We start from the raw sequence: 19,169 nt of genomic DNA, 5'->3' as shown, positions 1-19,169 counted from the left end.
GTATGTATATATATATATAAAAAAAAAATATATATATATATATATACACATAAATATATATACACATATATATATATACATGTATATATGTATGTATATATACACTACCGTTCAAAAGTTTGGGGTAACCCAAACAATTTTGTGGAATAGCCTTCATTTCTAAGAACAAGAATAGACTGTCGAGTTTCAGATGAAAGTTCTCTTTTTCTGGCCATTTTGAGCGTTTAATTGACCCCACAAATGTGATGCTCCAGAAACTCAATCTGCTCAAAGGAAGGTCAGTTTTGTAGCTTCTGTAACGAGCTAAACTGTTTTCAGATGTGTGAACATGATTGCACAAGGGTTTTCTAATCATCAATTAGCCTTCTGAGCCAATGAGCAAACGCATTGTACCATTAGAACACTGGAGTGATAGTTGCTGGAAATGGGCCTCTATACACCTATGTAGATATTGCACCAAAAACCAGACATTTGCAGCTGGAATAGTCATTTACCACATTAGCAATGTATAGAGTGTATTTCTTTAAAATTAAAACTAGTTTAAAGTTATCTTCATTGAAAAGTACAGTGCTTTTCCTTCAAAAATAAGGACATTTCAATGTGACCCCAAACTTTTGAACGGTAGTGTATATACATATATATATATATATATATATATATATATATATATATATATATATATATATATATATATATATATATATATATATATATATAGCCCAGCCCCCGGCCAAATTATTTGAATCCAATGCGGCCCCCGAGTCAAAAAGTTTGGGGACCCCTGCCCTAATTCATCACGTTTCATGTGTCAGGTAAACCGCAACCAATGAGGCCATATGAATCCCCTTCCTACTGTACATAAATTGTGATAATTGTTTGATAATAACCAAATAGAGTACAACTCATTGCAACAAAACTTAGACAAGTAACTTCTCAGTGTACACGTTTCCAGTTGCTGTGAGGAAGATGATCGTTATTAAGGTTAATTAAAGTCACATGGCGTATGCTCAACCCTGTGAGCACAAATGGAGATTAAAAGATGTGTTCTTTTACGACAGGTTTAAAGCAGATAGCTGCTATTATCAGACAGCGTGTACACGTCTCTTCTCCGTTCCTTCTTCCCTTCCTTCCAGGAAGATTGCTGCTGTCTAACGTGATTGATGAGGGCCACTGATACTGCTGAAGCGCTGCTCCTGACAAAATGTGTGTGTGTGTGTGTGTGTGTGTGTGTGTGTGTGTGTGTGTGTGTGTGTGTGTGTGTGTGTGTGTGTGTGTGTGTAAGTGATGGATGACATCATGCAGTATAAGGAGTACAGTTGTGTGCTTCCACAAAAAGAAAGACAATGACAAATCGATAATTACTGTCATAAACGCGTTTTCTCATCATACAGTAGGAAGGAGATTCATATGGCCCCATTCGTCACGGTTTGCCTGACACATGAAAAGTGACATATTTGGCGTGTGCACTATCTACTTTAGCCCCCAGACGGCAGCACAGTGTTGAATATCTTAAAATGTATTTTGTGGCAATTTCAACTTAGGCCACAGTCAGTTGCTATGCAGAGTGGCGCTTTCCATTATCTTCAGCAGATGCATTGCAAAATGGCTAAATACCCCTTTTCCTCTCACGCGAGAGCCACCCTTGAAGAGGGCCATATGAATCCCTTCCCTACTGTATAAAAATACAAATATATACCAGACATGGTGTAGGAACATTATAGAACTGCTTTGCCACTTTTCGTATTTCCTCTTATCTGGTCAAATGCTAACATGCTAACATTAGCACCAGGGTGTCAAACTGGTTTTCACTGACCGCCACATCCCTGTAATGGCTGCCTTCAGAGGGCCGCGTAACAGTGAATAATATATGAACATAAATGTATCCTCATGGTATCATTACATAAATGCGATGCATTTTTTAAATAATTTTAATTCATTCAATATTTAACTATAAATTATTAATATTCATTGAATATTATTTACTTCCACCATTTTTTTTTTATTAAAGATTTTACAGTACAAAAACTGGCAGATCAGTTGCCAGAATTTTACCATACAATTTTTTTGTTTTTTTTTACTGTAAAATTCTGGCGACTGAGCTGCCACTTTTTTTTAACTATAAAATCTAATGTAACTTTTACAGTGTACAATTTAATAGACAACTTGCTTGAAATGTATGATAACATAATACTTGCTGCATTATTACATACAGTATCTTAAGATATTTATAATTCTTGGGGATATTAATTGATCATAAATTATGTTGGAAACCGCATATTAAATATATAAAGGGAAAAATATCCAAATCCATTGCTATTCTTTATAAAGTAAAACACATGCTGAATAAGAAATGTCTGCATATGTTATATTATTCTTTTATTTTTCCATATTTAACATATTGTGTTGAAGTTTGGGCAAATGTTTATAAAACAAACATAGACCCAATAATTAAACTTCAAAAAAGGGTGATTAGAATAATACACAAAGCGTGCTATTATGAACATACCAATCCATTATTTATAAGTTCTAATGTGTTAAAATGTTCAGATATTGTGTTTTTAAAAACAATGGAAATGATGTTTCAAGTAAAGAACAACAGCTTTCCAGCTTGTTTTCTTAGGTTATTTAAATTAAGAGGAGAAAACTATCATTTACGGGGGATATTGATTTTTGAAATAGGTAAAGTAAGAACGAATATAAAATACAAATGTATTCCAGTTTTAGGAGTTAAATGGTGGAACAAGCTCAGTGATGAGCTGAAAACATGTAGTTCTTTGTTAAGGTTTAAGAAAACCTTGAAAGGTGAAATAATTGAAAATTATAAAATATAGTAACAATTACTTTCATCCCATTGATTTTTTTTTAACGTTGATGTCCCAGGCAATCTAATTTTCAGTGAATGTATAGGATAGGCAAATATAAGCTTTGGCTTCAGCCTATTCCTTTTTCGGTCATTCTTTTTCTTTTCTTTTCTTTTTGTGTGTAAATGTGTATGATTGTTAAATATGTCTAATCTGTACTGTTAAACTGATCATACAAAATGGTTGATGGTTGATTATATGACCGAAATAAACGTATTTAATTCATTCATTCATTCATATTCAATTGTATGCGGTAAATGCATTTTTTTCTGTTACAGTGGAAATGACGAATACATTTAGTAAGAAAACAAAGTACTTAATTGACAATTATTATTTCTAGGCTTTTGCAGGCCATATAAAGGGATGTGGCAGGACAGATAATTTGACACCTGTGCATCAGCATGCTAATGCTTTACACTAGCATTTTATGCTAGTTTTGTTTTGCGCTCATAGAAGATGCTGGTAATAACTGCGAGCGTGCACTGGAATGTTCCAGTTGCAGGAAAATTGCCTCTTTCGTACGTGTATATAAATTGGATATGTATGTCAACGGTTGGGTCGCGCTCATCCGGCCAATACGTCATCAAATAGCGATAAGCGTCATAACTATTCGCCAAAACTGTTGCAAAATAAATAGTTGACAAATAATTAGAAAACAGGTGAAACTAATGTTTTGGGAATCAACATCAATGTTCCACCAGTCTCCGACTGTTCGCCCACACGCTCTTCGGAGCAGACATCAAAGAAAATGTCCCACAAAGTGCGAGAGCCAAAATGTTCTCCCTCTTCCTTCTCAATCTTCTATGTGCAATAATTCCGATCAGAAATTGTTGACATTGCATTGTTTTTATATTACAACTACATAAAAAAGATCGGATTTGACAAAAAAAATCCAAATTGAACATTCTACCCCACAGTGTGAACGTATATAATATAAACTAGGGTTGTACGGTATACCGGTACTAGTATAGTACCGCGATACTAATGAATCATATTCGGTACTATACCGCCTCTGAAAAGGACCGGTCTCCCACCACCTTTTTTTTAACAGGCATGAAGGCGCGTCGTCGTCACGTCATGACATTGCTGGTTTTACGAGCAGAGGAGCATGTTCGGCAGCGCACAATCACAGAGTACTTACAAACAGACACAGTGTGTAGACAGGAAAGGGAGAATGGACGCATTTTGACTTAAAAACTAAAGATAAAGGTGAAGTTATAACACTGAAACGCCCTCAAGAAGAGGTGCTTCAAGACATGGCTAACGTCCAGCCACAGCCTGCAGTGTTGTAGCTACTTCTACATCACTAATCCTGGTCTCCAAATAAAGTACGTTTCTTACAAGTATCATCCCTGCAGGACGAGGAATAGCTAAACATGCTTCACTACACACCGTAGCTCACCGGCGTCAAAATGTAAACAAACGCCATGGGTGGATCTACACCTGACATCCACTGTAATGATACCAAGTACAGGAGCGTATCTAGTCGATACTTTTATGATTACATCAATATTTTTTAGCATCACAAAATATTTTTTCGTTTACACATGGGGACTTACATTAATACCATTGTATGATCCTGTAACTCATTGGTATCGGATCGATACCCAAATTTGTGGGATCATCCAAAACTAATGTAAAGCATTCATACAAGAGAAGAATAAGTGATTATTACATTTGAACAGAAGTGTAGATAGAACATGTTAAAATAGAAAATAGGCAGATATTAACAGTAAATGAACAAGAAGATTAATAATTAATTTTCATTGTCTCATATGTTCACTATTTTATTTAAGGACTAAATTGCAATAAGAAACATATGTTTATTATACCGTAAGATTTTTTTGTTAAAATAAAGCCAATAATGCCATTTTATTGTAGTCCCCTTTATTTGGAAAAGTATCGAAATACATTTTGGTACCGGTACCAAAATATCGGTATTGAGACAACTCCTAATACAGACGCAAAAAAGTGGCCACACATCAGTTTCAGCCTTGATAAATCACACGGTGTGTGCTAAATAATTAATCATACACAAAGAAATGCAAGTTGATCAGCTTTGCGTGTGCTATCAAGTTTGCACATGTTTTACAACACACAATGTTTCTTCTGCAAAGGAAAGTATATTGAGTCTTGATTCAAATAGTAAAAAGGTAAAGTAACAATGTTTTTACTGTAAGTACATTTTGGGCACAATGCCATGATAATTGGTTCCATCGCAACCGTAAGTTTTGGACAGTAAGTCGTCACTTTATTCCTACGCTTTGAAGCCTGTGGCTTATACAACGGTGCGGCTGATTTATGGATTTTTCTTTGCTAACGGCCATGATGTTTTGTTTTTGACAAATAGTTGTCATTAAAATCAAGCAAAGACACTGAAAAGGTGCGTTATATTTTGTGCTACAGCTACATCTTTTGAAAGAGTTCGCTCACTGCACGTCTACGATATTTCTTTCCGTTTAGTGCTTTGAACCGGAAGTACAAGTGCCGTTCCGTCTTCTAGTTGTCCATAGCGTTTCTACTCACATGGATTCCTCATTCATCATTCCAAGCAATGTTTGTAAGTTTTACAATATAACTAAAACTATTCCTACTTACTGAACCATCCCATGTGTGATGTCTGTAGGAATATTTTCACACATACATATACCGTTCAAAAGTTTGGGGTCACCCCAACAATTTTGTGGAATAGCCTTCATTTCTAAGAACAAGAATAGACTGTCGAGTTTCAGATGAAAGTTCTCTTTTTCTGGCCATTTTGAGCGTTTAATTGACCCCACAAATGTGATGCTCCAGAAACTCAATCTGCTCAAAGGAAGGTCAGTTTTGTAGCTTCTGTAACGAGCTAAACTGTTTTCAGATGTGTGAACATGATTGCACAAGGGTTTTCTAATCATCAATTAGCCTTCTGAGCCAATGAGCAAACACATTGTACCATTAGAACACTGGAGTGATAGTTGCTGGAAATGGGCCTCTATACACCTATGTAGATATTGCACCAAAAACCAGACATTTGCAGCTGGAATAGTCATTTACCACATTAGCAATGTATAGAGTGTATTTCTTTAAAGTTAAGACTAGTTTAAAGTTATCTTCATTGAAAAGTACAGTGCTTTTCCTTCAAAAATAAGGACATTTCAATGTGACCCCAAACTTTTGAACGGTAGTGTATTTGTACGTGCTGTTGCAATGTAATACAGCTAGCTTCGTTAACATTAGCTAATATACTAACTAGAGATGTCCGATAATGGCTTTTTTGCCGATATCCGATATTCCGATATTATCCAACTCTTAATTACCGATTCCGATATCAACCGATACCGATATATACAGTCATGGAATTAACACATTATTATGCCTAATTTTGTTGTGATGCCCCGCTGGATGCATTAAACAATGTAACAAGGTTTTCCAAAATAAAGCAACTCAAGTTATGGAAAAAAATGCCAACATGGCACTGCCATATTTATTATTGAAGTCACAAAGTGCATTATTTTTTTTAACATGCCTCAAAACAGCGGCTTGGAATTTGGGACATGCTCTCCCTGAGAGAGCATGAGGAGGATGAGGTGGGCGGGGTTGAGGTGGGGGGTAGGAGGTAAGAGGTAGCGGGGGGTGTATATTGTAGCGTCCTGGAAGAGTTAGTGCTGCAAGGGGTTCTGGGTATTTGTTCTGTTGTGTTTATGTTGTGTTACGGTGCGGATGTTCTCCCGAAATGTGTTTGTCATTCTTGTTTGGTGTGGGTTCACAGTGTGGCGCATATTTGTAACAGTGTTAAAGTTGTTTATACGGACACCCTCAGTGTGACCTGTATGGCTGTTGACCAAGTATGCCTTGCATTCACTTGTGTGTGTGAAAAGCCGTAGATATTATGTGACTGGGTCGGCACGCAAAGGCAGTGCCTTTAAGGTTTATTGGCGCTCTTTACTTCTTCCTACGTCCGTGTACACAGCGGTGTTTTAAAAGTCATAAATTTTACTTTTGGAAACCGATACCGATAATTCACGATATTACATTTTATAGCATTTATCGGCCGATAATATCGTCAGTCCGATATTATCGGACATCTCTAATACTAACACGTTTACGAGTGTCTTTGTTAGTATTATTAACTTAGAATGGTATGCTTTTTGTATTGTTTCAGTTTCACAAATTCCTCAGTAAATTCACCAAAACGTCACCGTGGCGTTATTGAGTCTGTTTAGCTAAATCGAGAGCTAGCTTGCGCAGCTAGTGTGTCCGTGACGATGACTTCTGTTTTGTTTGATCAGCCGTTTTACTGCCGTGTTACAGACACCGTTTGGAAACAAAGTATGTAATTAAACATTTACAAAATATTTCTGTGTAAATAACTCATTTCACAACATACTGTATCTGTCTGCGGCTCATCCGCGGTTAATATATGGGGAAAAAAAGTTTTTTCTTTTAAAGTTTAGTGGGCGGGGCTTATATACTCTATAGTCCGGAAAATACGGTACATAAAACGCAGTTGTATATTCTGGATGTTATTGTGGTAACGCGGCTAACTAACAAACGTCAAACATAACCTCCTGAGAGAGGGAGTGAGACAAATAAAAGAGTGATACAAGAAGTGCTCGACAAACATGTACTGACACCTGCCACACATTATCTCTTAATTGCTTACAAGATGCCACATTAAGAAAAAAAAAAAGAAAAGAGAATCAGTAAGGATTTGACTTCAGCCTCTTTATTTCCCATGTGATCCAGGGCTAATTATATGTTAATCATCGCCACACACACACACACACACACACACACACACACACACACACACACACACACACACACACACACACACACACACACACACACACACACACACACACACACACACACACACACACACACACACACACACACACACTCAGACGCGTGCACAGACAAGAAAGTGCGTGTCAGCAAAAATGGCTTCTCTCCAGAACACAAAAGCAACAGGAGATATTTGCCTCTGAAACAAACAAGTTCTCAACCTGAACAGCTGCGATGCCTGACATTACGTGAGACTTCAGTTCAGCGAGCATGAAATGTTTAACTCCACGTAATGTTTTGTTTTGGGTACCGAAAAGAAAGACAGATGAAGAGCAGAAGAAAATAGGCCACAGATAAACTGGAGTGAAAAGTAGCAAGACAATTGCATTAACTTATGAAACTATACCATTATTATGTATAGTCCCCCAAATTTCACTACTATTATTATTACTATTAACTAGGGGTTAATAGTAATAATACTCACCCAATGAGTCGATCCGGTTCCGATTCCTGTGGTGAAAATACGATTCTGAATCGATTCTTGATTCAAGCCGATTCACGCAATTTATTATTTGATATAGTAATTATTTTAAACTTTTTCAGAGTTAGAAAAGCTTATTCTGGTTGCATGGCCACGTCCTAAAAACATATTTTCAAAAGTTTATTCTGACATTGATTCTTTTTTTTTTTTAACAATACTTGAAAATTACGAATCGATTTAGAATCAGGATGAATAAGAATTGCGATTTGGATGTTAATCGATTTTTTTGTGCACCACTGCTCATAATAATACCTTTGATTTGTAACTGTGCTTAAGTTGTTCTTACACATTTGTTGAAAAGTGAAATGCAACACAAATCACATTTGCCATTAAAAGTTAAACTTAACATTTCCGTGTTTTAATATCTTCTTTTTACACCAAATCTTTACTGATAAAAATATATTAAATTCCAATTAGGGTTGCAACTAACAACTAATTTGATAATCGATTAATCTGTCGATTATTACTTCGATTAATCGATTAATAATCGGATAAAAGAGACAAACTACATTTCTATCCTTTCCAGTATTTTATTGGAAAAAAACAGCATACTGGCACCTTACTTATTTTGAATATTGTTTCTCAGCTGTTTGTAAATGTTGCAGTTTATAAATAAAGGTTTATAAAAAAATAAATAAAACAAAAAGTAGCCTCTGTGCATGTGCATGCGCATAGCATAGATCCAACGAATCGATGACTAAATTAATCGCCAACTATTTTCATAATCGATTTTAATCAATGTAATCGATTAGTTGTTTCAGCCCTAATTCCAATTGATATTTTATTATAAAGATATAAGAACATTATTTCTATTTCCACTTTTTTACTATCCTAATTGTTAATACAAACAATTTGGAAGTAGATAATGTGACACTATAGGTACCTTATACTAGTATAGCATAGTAGGGATGTAACGATATAAACATTTTATATGACAGTTATCCTTAGCGTTTACTATTATCATTATTATCGTGGACTTGTTAAATGTGCTCAAAAAGTCCAAATGCTGAAATATATATATATATATTTTTAAATAACTAAAATAAATAGACTCACTTTTAGAAAAGCCACTAATTTTCATGTTATGTGTTTCTTTTGCTTCACTAATTGTTAGTATTTTATCTGTTTTATCGGCTAAGCTTTTATTATTTTAAATATTGGTTTGTACTGTAGCACTTTAAGATTTATTTGAACGAAAATCGGGAAACAAAAAAAATCAATGATTATTTTTTATCATTTCTGGCGGGCGTTGTTGCGGCCTACTCTGTTTGGCTGTCCTTGAACGCACCGTGAAAACACCTACGTCTCGTATTCCCAAGTCTAGATCGATCACTCTGATCTAAGAGAGCACAGCTTGTAAGTTCAATGTACACAATTTAGTTGCTCAGATAGTAATGTTTTTTTATAGGTTTAGATTAAGGTATGTCGTTTTAACGGGGAAAGACGTTAATGTCACTTGTTTTCATGTTAGCATTCAAGCTAGCGAGCTGGCGATCACGGTTTTTCGATCATTTTAATTCATTACAGTAATATTAACCGTCAGGAATTTTACCGATGTAGTTTATCGTTACATCCTACCTTGTAGCAGAAGTCTTCAACGTTTTCCTGTGTCACATTATGATTGAAATTAAACTGATCCTAAAGGTACCTTGATATTGTACTATACTAACATACACAAATAACACAGAATAGCAACACTGGCAACATGACAACCGGGGCGCTAATTGCTATCCGGCAACCAGCGGCCTAATTGTTAACTGGCTGTTGGCGCCCTAATGTCTAGCTATCTTAAATGCTAGCATTCACATAATATTGTCATTAGTCATTATTATTTATTTAATTTTTTGGGAGAAATTGTGGGGGGCAATATAACAAAACAAAAGTCTAATCAACCAAATGTCATGACCCCTCCCCTCACACTGTACCTCTGTGAACTCCAAGGATATCACGGACTCCTAAGAGTAAAAATCATTATGATGAAATGATATGACTGAGTAAGGTGATGTATTATATGTTGTTATAGAAATATGGCTTTAATAGTCTTTTATATTGTATAGCTCTTGTTGTATTTGTGTTTTTTATATATATATATATATATATATATATATATATATATATATATATATATATATATATATATATATATATATATATATATATATATATATATATATATATATATATATATATATATATTTATATACATACATATGTACACATACATATATACATATACTGTATAAACACACACACACACACACACACACACAGAGACACACACACATATATTAGGGCTGTCAAACAATTAAAATATTTAATCGTGATTAATCGCAGATGGGTATGATTTTTAATTATTAATAGGTGTACCCTAGACAGATAATTTTTAGGGGGGGTAGCTTCATATTGCTGCATGACAATGTTTTAATCTTCTCAGTTAATAAAATGTTTTATTGAGGCTGCTAATAATTCCGTATTTGAGGACTCGACCAGAACGTGTTATAAAATCATTTACACAATATTTCCGCCTGCCAGAAAAATCCACCCCCCCCAACCACCATATAACTGATGTACTAGCATTTCTTTAGGTGCAAATATCACAGAATAACATTACAAAACATCTCTGACAAAGCATGATCATAATGTAAGACATTTTTATTTTGTTAATGTCAGGGTTTTCCCTAAATTGTCAAAATGCCTGTGGCGGTGGGGGCGTGGTCAATATGACATCATCACATGATTTGCTATGATGCATATATTCTTCAAAAAGGCAAAAAAAAATTGAATATACACTACCGTTCAAAAGTTTGGGGTCACATTGAAATGGCCTTATTTTTGAAGGAAAAGCACTGTACTTTTCAATGAAGATAACTTTAAACTAGTCTTACCTTTAAAGAAATACACTCTATACATTGCTAATGTGGTAAATGACTATTCTAGCTGCAAATGTCTGGTTTTTGGTGCAATATCTACATAGGTGTATAGAGGCCCATTTCCAGAAACTGTCACTACAGTGTTCTAATGGAACAATGTGTTTGCTCATTGGCTCAGAAGGCTAATTGATGATTAGAAAACCCTTGTGCAATCATGTTCACACATCTGAAAACAGTTTAGCTTGTTACAGAAGCTACAAAACTGACCTTCCTTTGAGCAGATTGAGTTTCTGGAGCATCACATTTGTGGGGTCAATTAAACGCTCAAAAGGGCCAGAAAAAGAGAACTTTCATCTGAAACTCGACAGTCTATTCTTGTTCTTAGAAATGAAGGCTATTCCACAAAATTGTTTGGGTGACCCCAAACTTTTGAACGGTAGTGTATATTTAAAACAAATCTGTTATTAAGTATGGTATTAACATATATATTTTTCTTACATAATATCGTTTTCCCCCATTTTTAAATTGTTGCTGCTTATTGTACAACCTACTTTGTTGAGAATTGTTTTTGTTTTTTTCAAGAGATTTGTCCAATCCTTTTAGTCACTCTTTTTTTTAATAAAAACAGACCGGCAACAAATCTAATATCTATTTCTGGTCTTACTGCCGACAGTACTGTTTTAAAGACTCTGTTTATATTCTGTCGCGCCATGTCCGTGATGAAAAGCGAGCTGCAGAGAGCCTGACGTCACATTTGCTTCATGTTGCTGGGAGTCGTTCTCTCATTAAAAGCCGCCAGTGCCATGTTAAATTGTGAAGATGGCTGTTCGCGGGTACATCTCGAATATGTTAAAGTACGTCCACAGCTCGGACATGCTGCCTCCGCTCCAGACAACCCTGTACGTATGGTTGGTGTTAATGTGTATGTTAGTGTGTTGTGGTTATGTGTGGTATGTGCGTTATTATCGCGTTCACTTTGACAGCCTTAATATCCGTCCATTTTCTACCGCTTGTCCCGTTCAGGGTCGCGGGGCTGCTGGAGCCTATCTCAGCTGCATTCAGTCGGAAGGCGGGGTACACCCTGGACAAGTCGCCACCTCATCGCAGGGCCAACACAGATAGACAGACAACATTCACACTCACATTCACACACTAGGGACCATTTAGTGTTGCCAATCAACCTATCCCCAGGTGCATGTCTTTGGAGGTGGGAGGAAGCCAGCGGGAACCCACGCAGTCACGGGGAGAACATGCAAACTCCACACAGAAAGATCCCGAGCGCAGGATCGAACCCAGGACCTTTGTATTGTGAGGCAGACGCACCAACCCCTTTTTCCACCGTGCTGCCCCAGCCTTAATATATACAATGTAAATATGTATATATATATTTATATGTGTGTATATATGTATGTACATATACGTATACATGTACATATATATATACAAACCAATTCTCACAATGTATTATTTAGTATAATAATTCTAATGAAAGTTTTTCATAATAGGTTGCAGGTTAGAATATCTCCAATTGGTTGCATGGAGATGGCCTAAAACTTTTTTTTTGTTATTGTTAAGAATTGTTTTATATATATATATATATATATATATATATATATATATATATATATGGGACGGCGTGGCGAAGTTGGTAGAGTGGCAGTGCCAGCAATCGGAGGGTTGCTGGTTACTGGGGTTCAATCCCCACCTTCTACCATCCTAGTCACGTCCGTTGTGTCCTTGGGCAAGACACTTCACCCTTGCTCCTGATGGCTGCTGGTTAGCGCCTTGCATGGCAGCTCCCGCCATCAGTGTGTGAATGTGTGTGTGAATGGGTGAATGTGGATATACTGCCAAAGCGCTTTGAGTACCTTGAAGGTAGAAAAGCGCTATACAAGTATAACCCATTTATCATTATTTTTATATATATATATATATATATATATATATATATATATATATATAGAAGATGTGCTCCCAGGTAAGTAAAGAAAGCCTTATTTTTTATAAAAAATGTGCTAGCTTGATGCTAATATAAATTGCCGTTGCTATTGACATGCTACTGATTAGCATTAGCAATTTTACATGGCGATTTCAACTCCTTCAAATTTGTTAGTGAAAACTACAACTAAGATGCACATTACCATATATATATAAATACATATATATATAAAATAAACAATTCTTAACAATAAAAAAAAAAGTTTTAGGCCATCTCCATGCAACCAATTGGAGATATTCTAACCTGTAACCTGTTATGAAAAACTTTCATTAGAATTATTATACTAAATAATACATTTCGAGAATTGGTTTGAATCGAGAATCGATTCTGAAACAAATCATCACCCCTGGAATCGAGTTATTCGATTACTAGGTGCCCAAACAGATTCACCTTGTTACTCATTAATTAATTCTAATGTTGTATCAATTACCTTTGCTTAATATTAAGTGAATCAAAATAAAATAAAAATTAAACAAAAAAGCAAGGGCCGCGTACAGAAAAGTTGAAGGCTCTCGGGGCCACTTTGTACTTTTTTGTACATTCAAGACCCGAAAACCTCTTACATGCCAGTTATTATTAGTTTTTTTAATTTTGCATGATTTCCTGTCCAGCGCTCTTATTTTTTGTTGCACGTCCTTTTTTCCTCCATTGGCCAGCTGAGCGCTGGCGCTGTCACCTGTCGCTGGTTGCCAATCAGGATGCTTTTGGGGACTGGATTATTTTGCTTTGTACCTCAACGTTGTATCTTTGCACTTCATACGTCTCTTTTCCATTTGTGCACCTGCCTTTCTCTGGTAAAGAAGACTTATTTTCTGCACTTGCCTGCCGTCTCTGCACACCGGAGTGCCTAACGTAACAAAAACTAATACAATGTAGTTGAATCAATTATTCTCATTATTTAATTCTTTATCAATATTAGTATGATTATTACATAATAAGGCTTATTAGCACACTCAAAATCTTACCATTACCATTCTTTTCTGCACTTGCCTGCCATCTCTGCATCCCGGAGTGCATACATAAAACGAAACGTAACAAAAAACTAGTACAATGTAGTTCAATCAATTATTTATCTTATAATTAGTCTTTATCAATACTTATTATCATTAATATTTAGCTTTCGCAAACTCTAAATCTTACCATATCTTGCAAGAAATGTGTACATATGTTCATCAAACACCATGTAAAAGACGCACAGGTTAACAGCAATTTTGGTTTTCAGGTCTCATTTTGGGGGAATTTAGTCTGGTTCCATTTCTCCTAAGCACAAATTGTATTTTGCCGGTGTCGCGGGCCAATTAAAAACGAGCTGGGGGCGCAAATGGCCCCCGGGCCACACTTTGGACACCTCTGGTATATACATATATATTTTTAATTATATTTATTTTTATATTTAAAAATATAAATGTTTTCTTTATTAAAAAAAAAAAGTTAATCCAAATGCTGCTAAGTTTCCTTTAACTCCAGACAACCCTGTACGTATGGTTGGTGTTAATGTGTATGTTAGTGTGTTGTGGTTATGTGTGGTATGTGCGTTATTATCGCGTTCACTTTGACAGCCTTAATATCCGTCCATTTTCTACCGCTTGTCCCGTTCAGGGTCGCGGGGCTGCTGGAGCCTATCTCAGCTGCATTCAGTCGGAAGGCGGGGTACACCCTGGACAAGTCGCCACCTCATCGCAGGGCCAACACAGATAGACAGACAACATTCACACTCACATTCACACACTAGGGACCATTTAGTGTTGCCAATCAACCTATCCCCAGGTGCATGTCTTTGGAGGTGGGAGGAAGCCAGCGGGAACCCACGCAGTCACGGGAAGAACATGCAAACTCCACACAGAAAGATCCCGAGCGCAGGATCGAACCCAGGACCTTTGTATTGTGAGGCAGACGCACCAACCCCTTTTTCCACCGTGCTGCCCCAGCCTTAATATATACAATGTAAATATGTATATATATATTTATATGTGTGTATAAATGTATGTACATATACGTATACATGTACATATATATATACAAACCAATTCTCACAATGTATTATTTAGTATAATAATTCTAATGAAAGTTTTTCATAATAGGTTACAGGTTAGAATTTCTCCAATTGGTTGCATGGAGATGGCCTAAAACTTTTTTTTGTTATTGTTAAGAATTGTTTTATATATATATATATATATATATATATATATATATATATATATATATATATATATATATATATATATATATATATATATATATATAAAGAAGATGTGCTCCCAGGTAAGTAAAGAAAGACTTAATTTTTATAAAAAAATGTGCTAGCTTGATGCTAACATACATTGCCGTTGCTATTGACATGCTACTGATTAGCATTAGCAATTTTACATGGCGATTTCAACTCCTTCAAATTTGTTAGTGAAAACTACAACTAAGATGCACATTACCATATATATATATATACATATATATATAAAATAAACAATTCTTAACAATAAAAAAAAAAGTTTTAGGCCATCTCCATGCAACCAATTGGAGATATTCTAACCTGTAACCTATTATGAAAAACTTTCATTAGAATTATTATACTAAATAATACATTGTGAGAATTGGTTTGAATCGAGAATCGATTCTGAAACAAATCATCACCCCTGGAATCGAGTTATTCGATTACTAGGTGCCCAAACAGATTCACCTTGTTACTCATTAATTAATTCTAATGTTGTATCAATTACCTTTGCTTAATATTAAGTGAATTAAAATAAAAATTAAAATTAAACAAAAAAGGGAAAATTGGAAAGTTTCACTGTATGTTCATTCAACAACGGAACAAGAACCCCACAATAAAAAGACATGTAATGAAAAACCAAGTAAACCCACCTCTGGTGTGACGTCTCTTGGCGCAAAACCGGTACCGCCCGTGGTTAAAATGAGGTTAAGCTCCTTTTCGTCGCACCAGTCCACCAGAGTTTCCTGTTGGTACATTAAGTTACACACGTTAGCACCAGGAACATTTTTTTTTTGCAAAGGATGCTATAGTTCCATAAATGCTAGTTTACCTTGATTTCATCTATTTCATCTGGCACTATCTTGTAGGCCACAATCATACCACCCAACCTGAAAACAGAACACAGACAGACAAAAAGTGAGTGCACTTTCACATTAAAACAGCATCAGCAGGAGGAACAAAATGTAAGTATGATGTTGTGAAATAATAGTAGCAATAATACTGTAGTAAATAAGTGTGCTTGAAGAGGAAAGTGTGAGCAAATTAGCCTTTTTCATGTGGAACATTTTAGAGCTGTGCCGTTTGTGGCATTAAAATTGTATTTTGTGTAATCGTTCCCAATTGTCTGCCAGTTAGTTAGTTAGTTGGTGAGCAAGATAAAAATTCAAAAAGTTATGGCCAGAATTTTATGAAACGTTTAGAAAATGTATGAGATAAGTAAGAACTGATTAGAATTTGGCCTGTTCCGGATCATTTCTACTACTTTACCTTACAATTATGTTTGTATGTGCGCTGATGACCCCGCAGAGAAACATTTTTATTCAACTTTCAAATTAGGGATGTTTCGATCAGGGTTTTATGTCGCAAAACGGATCATCCATGAGTGGCACCGGGAAAATCCTGCTGGTCCGACCAGGCACCGTTTCACACAAAATCCACGATGGATGTTATGGTACCTGGGTTGTGTGTGACGTCACGCCCGCTGAGCTATCTCTTCACACTTTGCGGTCACTCCAGCAGCACTGAGAACGCACTCAGCCAAAGTACCATTAGGTAACGTTGCAATTTTCAATTCCAATAAGAAAATTGACTCAAAAAGTGCTCCCAGGTAAGTAAAGAAAGACTTAATTTTTACAAGCTTGATGCTAATATACATTGGCGTTGCTATTGACATGCTACTGATTAGCATTAGCGATTTTGCATGGCGATTTCAAATCCTTCAAATTTGTTAGTGAAAACTACAACTAAGATGCACGTTACCATCAAACAGCTGGTGCGTGATAAGTACAATACCTTTTAATAAGTACACTTTTAGGGCGCAACAACAAACAAGATTAAGCAAAGACTGAACTAACCAGCCAACACACTGTAAACTATTCACTACTGCCATCTAACGTCTTGGACTTGCAACTGTAATTGCAACCTAGTTAGAACTGTCATAATAAAACAAGATATAACAACTGATATAACATGTAACCAAATATTAACATTGCTGAATGTATACTTTTGACCCGGCAGATTTGGTCACATTTTCAGTAGAGCCATAATAAATTCATAAAAGAACCAAACTTCATGAATGTTTTTTGTGACCAACAAGTATGTGCTCCAATCACTCTATCACAAAAAAATAAGAGTTGTAGAAATTATTGGAAATTCAAGACAGCCATGACATTATGTTCTTTACAAGTGTATGTAAACTTTTTATCGTGACTATATATACCAGGGGTGTCCAAACTTTTTCCAGCAAGGGCCGCGTACAGAAAAGTTGAAGGCTCTCGGGGCCACTTTGTACTTTTTTGTACATTCAAGACCCGAAAACCTCCTACATGCCAGTTATTATTAGTTTTTTAAATTTTGCATGATTTCCTGTCCAGCGCTCTTATTTTTTGTTGCACGTCCTTTTTTCCTCCATTGGCCAGCTGAGCGCTGGCGCCGTCACCTGTCGCTGGTTGCCAATCAGGATGCTTTTGGGGACTGGATTATTTTGCTTTGTACCTCAACGTTGTATCTTTGCACTTCATACGTCTCTTTTCCATTTGTGCACCTGCCTTTCTCTGGTAAAGAAGACTTATTTTCTGCACTTGCCTGCCGTCTCTGCACACCGGAGTGCCTAACGTAACAAAAACTAATACAATGTAGTTGAAGCAATTATTCTCATGATTTAATTCTTTATCAATATTAGTATGATTATTACATAATAAGGCTTATTAGCACACTCAAAATCTTACCATTACCATTCTTTTCTGCACTTGCCTGCCGTCTCTGCATCCCGGAGTGCATACATAAAACGAAACGTAACAAAAAACTAGTACAATGTAGTTCAATCTATTCATCTTATAATTAGTCTTTATCAATACTTATTATCATTTATATTTAGCTTTCGCAAACTCTAAATCTTACCATATCTTGCAAGAAATGTGTACATATGTTCATCAAACACCATGTAAAAGACGCACAGGTTAACAGCAATTTTGGTTTTTAGGTCTCATTTTGGGGGAATTTAGTCTGGTTCCATTTCTCCTAAGCACAAATTGTATTTTGCCGGTGTCGCGGGCCAACTAAAAACGAGCTGCGGGCCGCAAATGGCCCCTGGGCCACACTTTGGACACCCCTGGTATATACATATATATTTTTAATTATATTTATTTTTATATTTAAAAATATAAATGTTTTCTTTATTAAAAAAAAAAGTTAATCCAAATGCTGCTAAGTTTCCTTTAACTCCGACTCTTTTTCTAGTCCAGTTGCCATTCGGGTGGCCCGCAGGTGCACAGTGAGTGATTGCCGGCGCTATATTTGTGTGTGCGTACAAAACGGCTCTCAAACGAACGGCTCACGTCGTGGAATCGGTTGTCATCGATCACTTAAAAGAGCCGTTCAAAAGACTCGATTTGATCGCGAACGTCACATCTCCAGCATTGACACAGACTTGGATGCGACACAAAAAGTGTGTTGTAAAGAAAGGAGACAGAAAGCTAAAAGGCAATAGGCGGAGAGGAGGACTAATGCCCTTAAAAAATTTCCTCCAGGATGGAGGAAGAGCCCACTGAAGAGGAAGATGCTGATGCAGTCGAGGCCTCGCGACCTCTTGTGGTCACATTGAGAATGGCATCTCCCCTGTGAAACAACCCTGGGCTCAAGGTGAAGTGTGAGCACAGTAACCAGCAGCACCCATCCTTGTTGTCGCTATTTGTGGAAGAGCATCATGTTTCCCCTCCGTGACAGCCGCTTAAACGCCATGATACCCCCCAACTCTGGGAACACTAAGCCTTTCAGACGCTTGCACCCACACAGAAGCTGACTTGTCGCAAGAATAAATATATCTGCACCCGGGAAATAGTGTCAAAGGTGTTTGATTCTGATAAAAGAGACTATTTAAAGTGGCGGCATCCCACCAAAAAAACTGACACACACCCTTGCT

General features: G+C 36.3%; 1 protein-coding gene across 1 annotated transcript in view; it reads right to left on the bottom strand.

Annotated features, from left to right (window-relative positions):
- The window catches only part of LOC133641180 (gephyrin-like), a 70,881-nt gene that overhangs the window by 40,297 nt on the left and 11,415 nt on the right, over positions 1-19,169 (bottom strand). Inside the window, exons 2-3 of the mRNA XM_062035113.1 lie at positions 16,080-16,137; positions 15,901-15,993 (exon numbers count right to left, since the gene is read on the bottom strand). Of these exons, the coding sequence (XP_061891097.1) occupies positions 15,901-15,993; positions 16,080-16,137 (151 nt within the window). The remainder of the gene's footprint in view (positions 1-15,900; positions 15,994-16,079; positions 16,138-19,169) is intronic.

The sequence above is a fragment of the Entelurus aequoreus genome, linkage group LG23 (assembly GCF_033978785.1).
Source record: "Entelurus aequoreus isolate RoL-2023_Sb linkage group LG23, RoL_Eaeq_v1.1, whole genome shotgun sequence".
NCBI classification, from domain to species: Eukaryota; Metazoa; Chordata; class Actinopteri; order Syngnathiformes; family Syngnathidae; genus Entelurus; species Entelurus aequoreus.
This window is presented reverse-complemented; position numbering and strand designations above follow the sequence as displayed.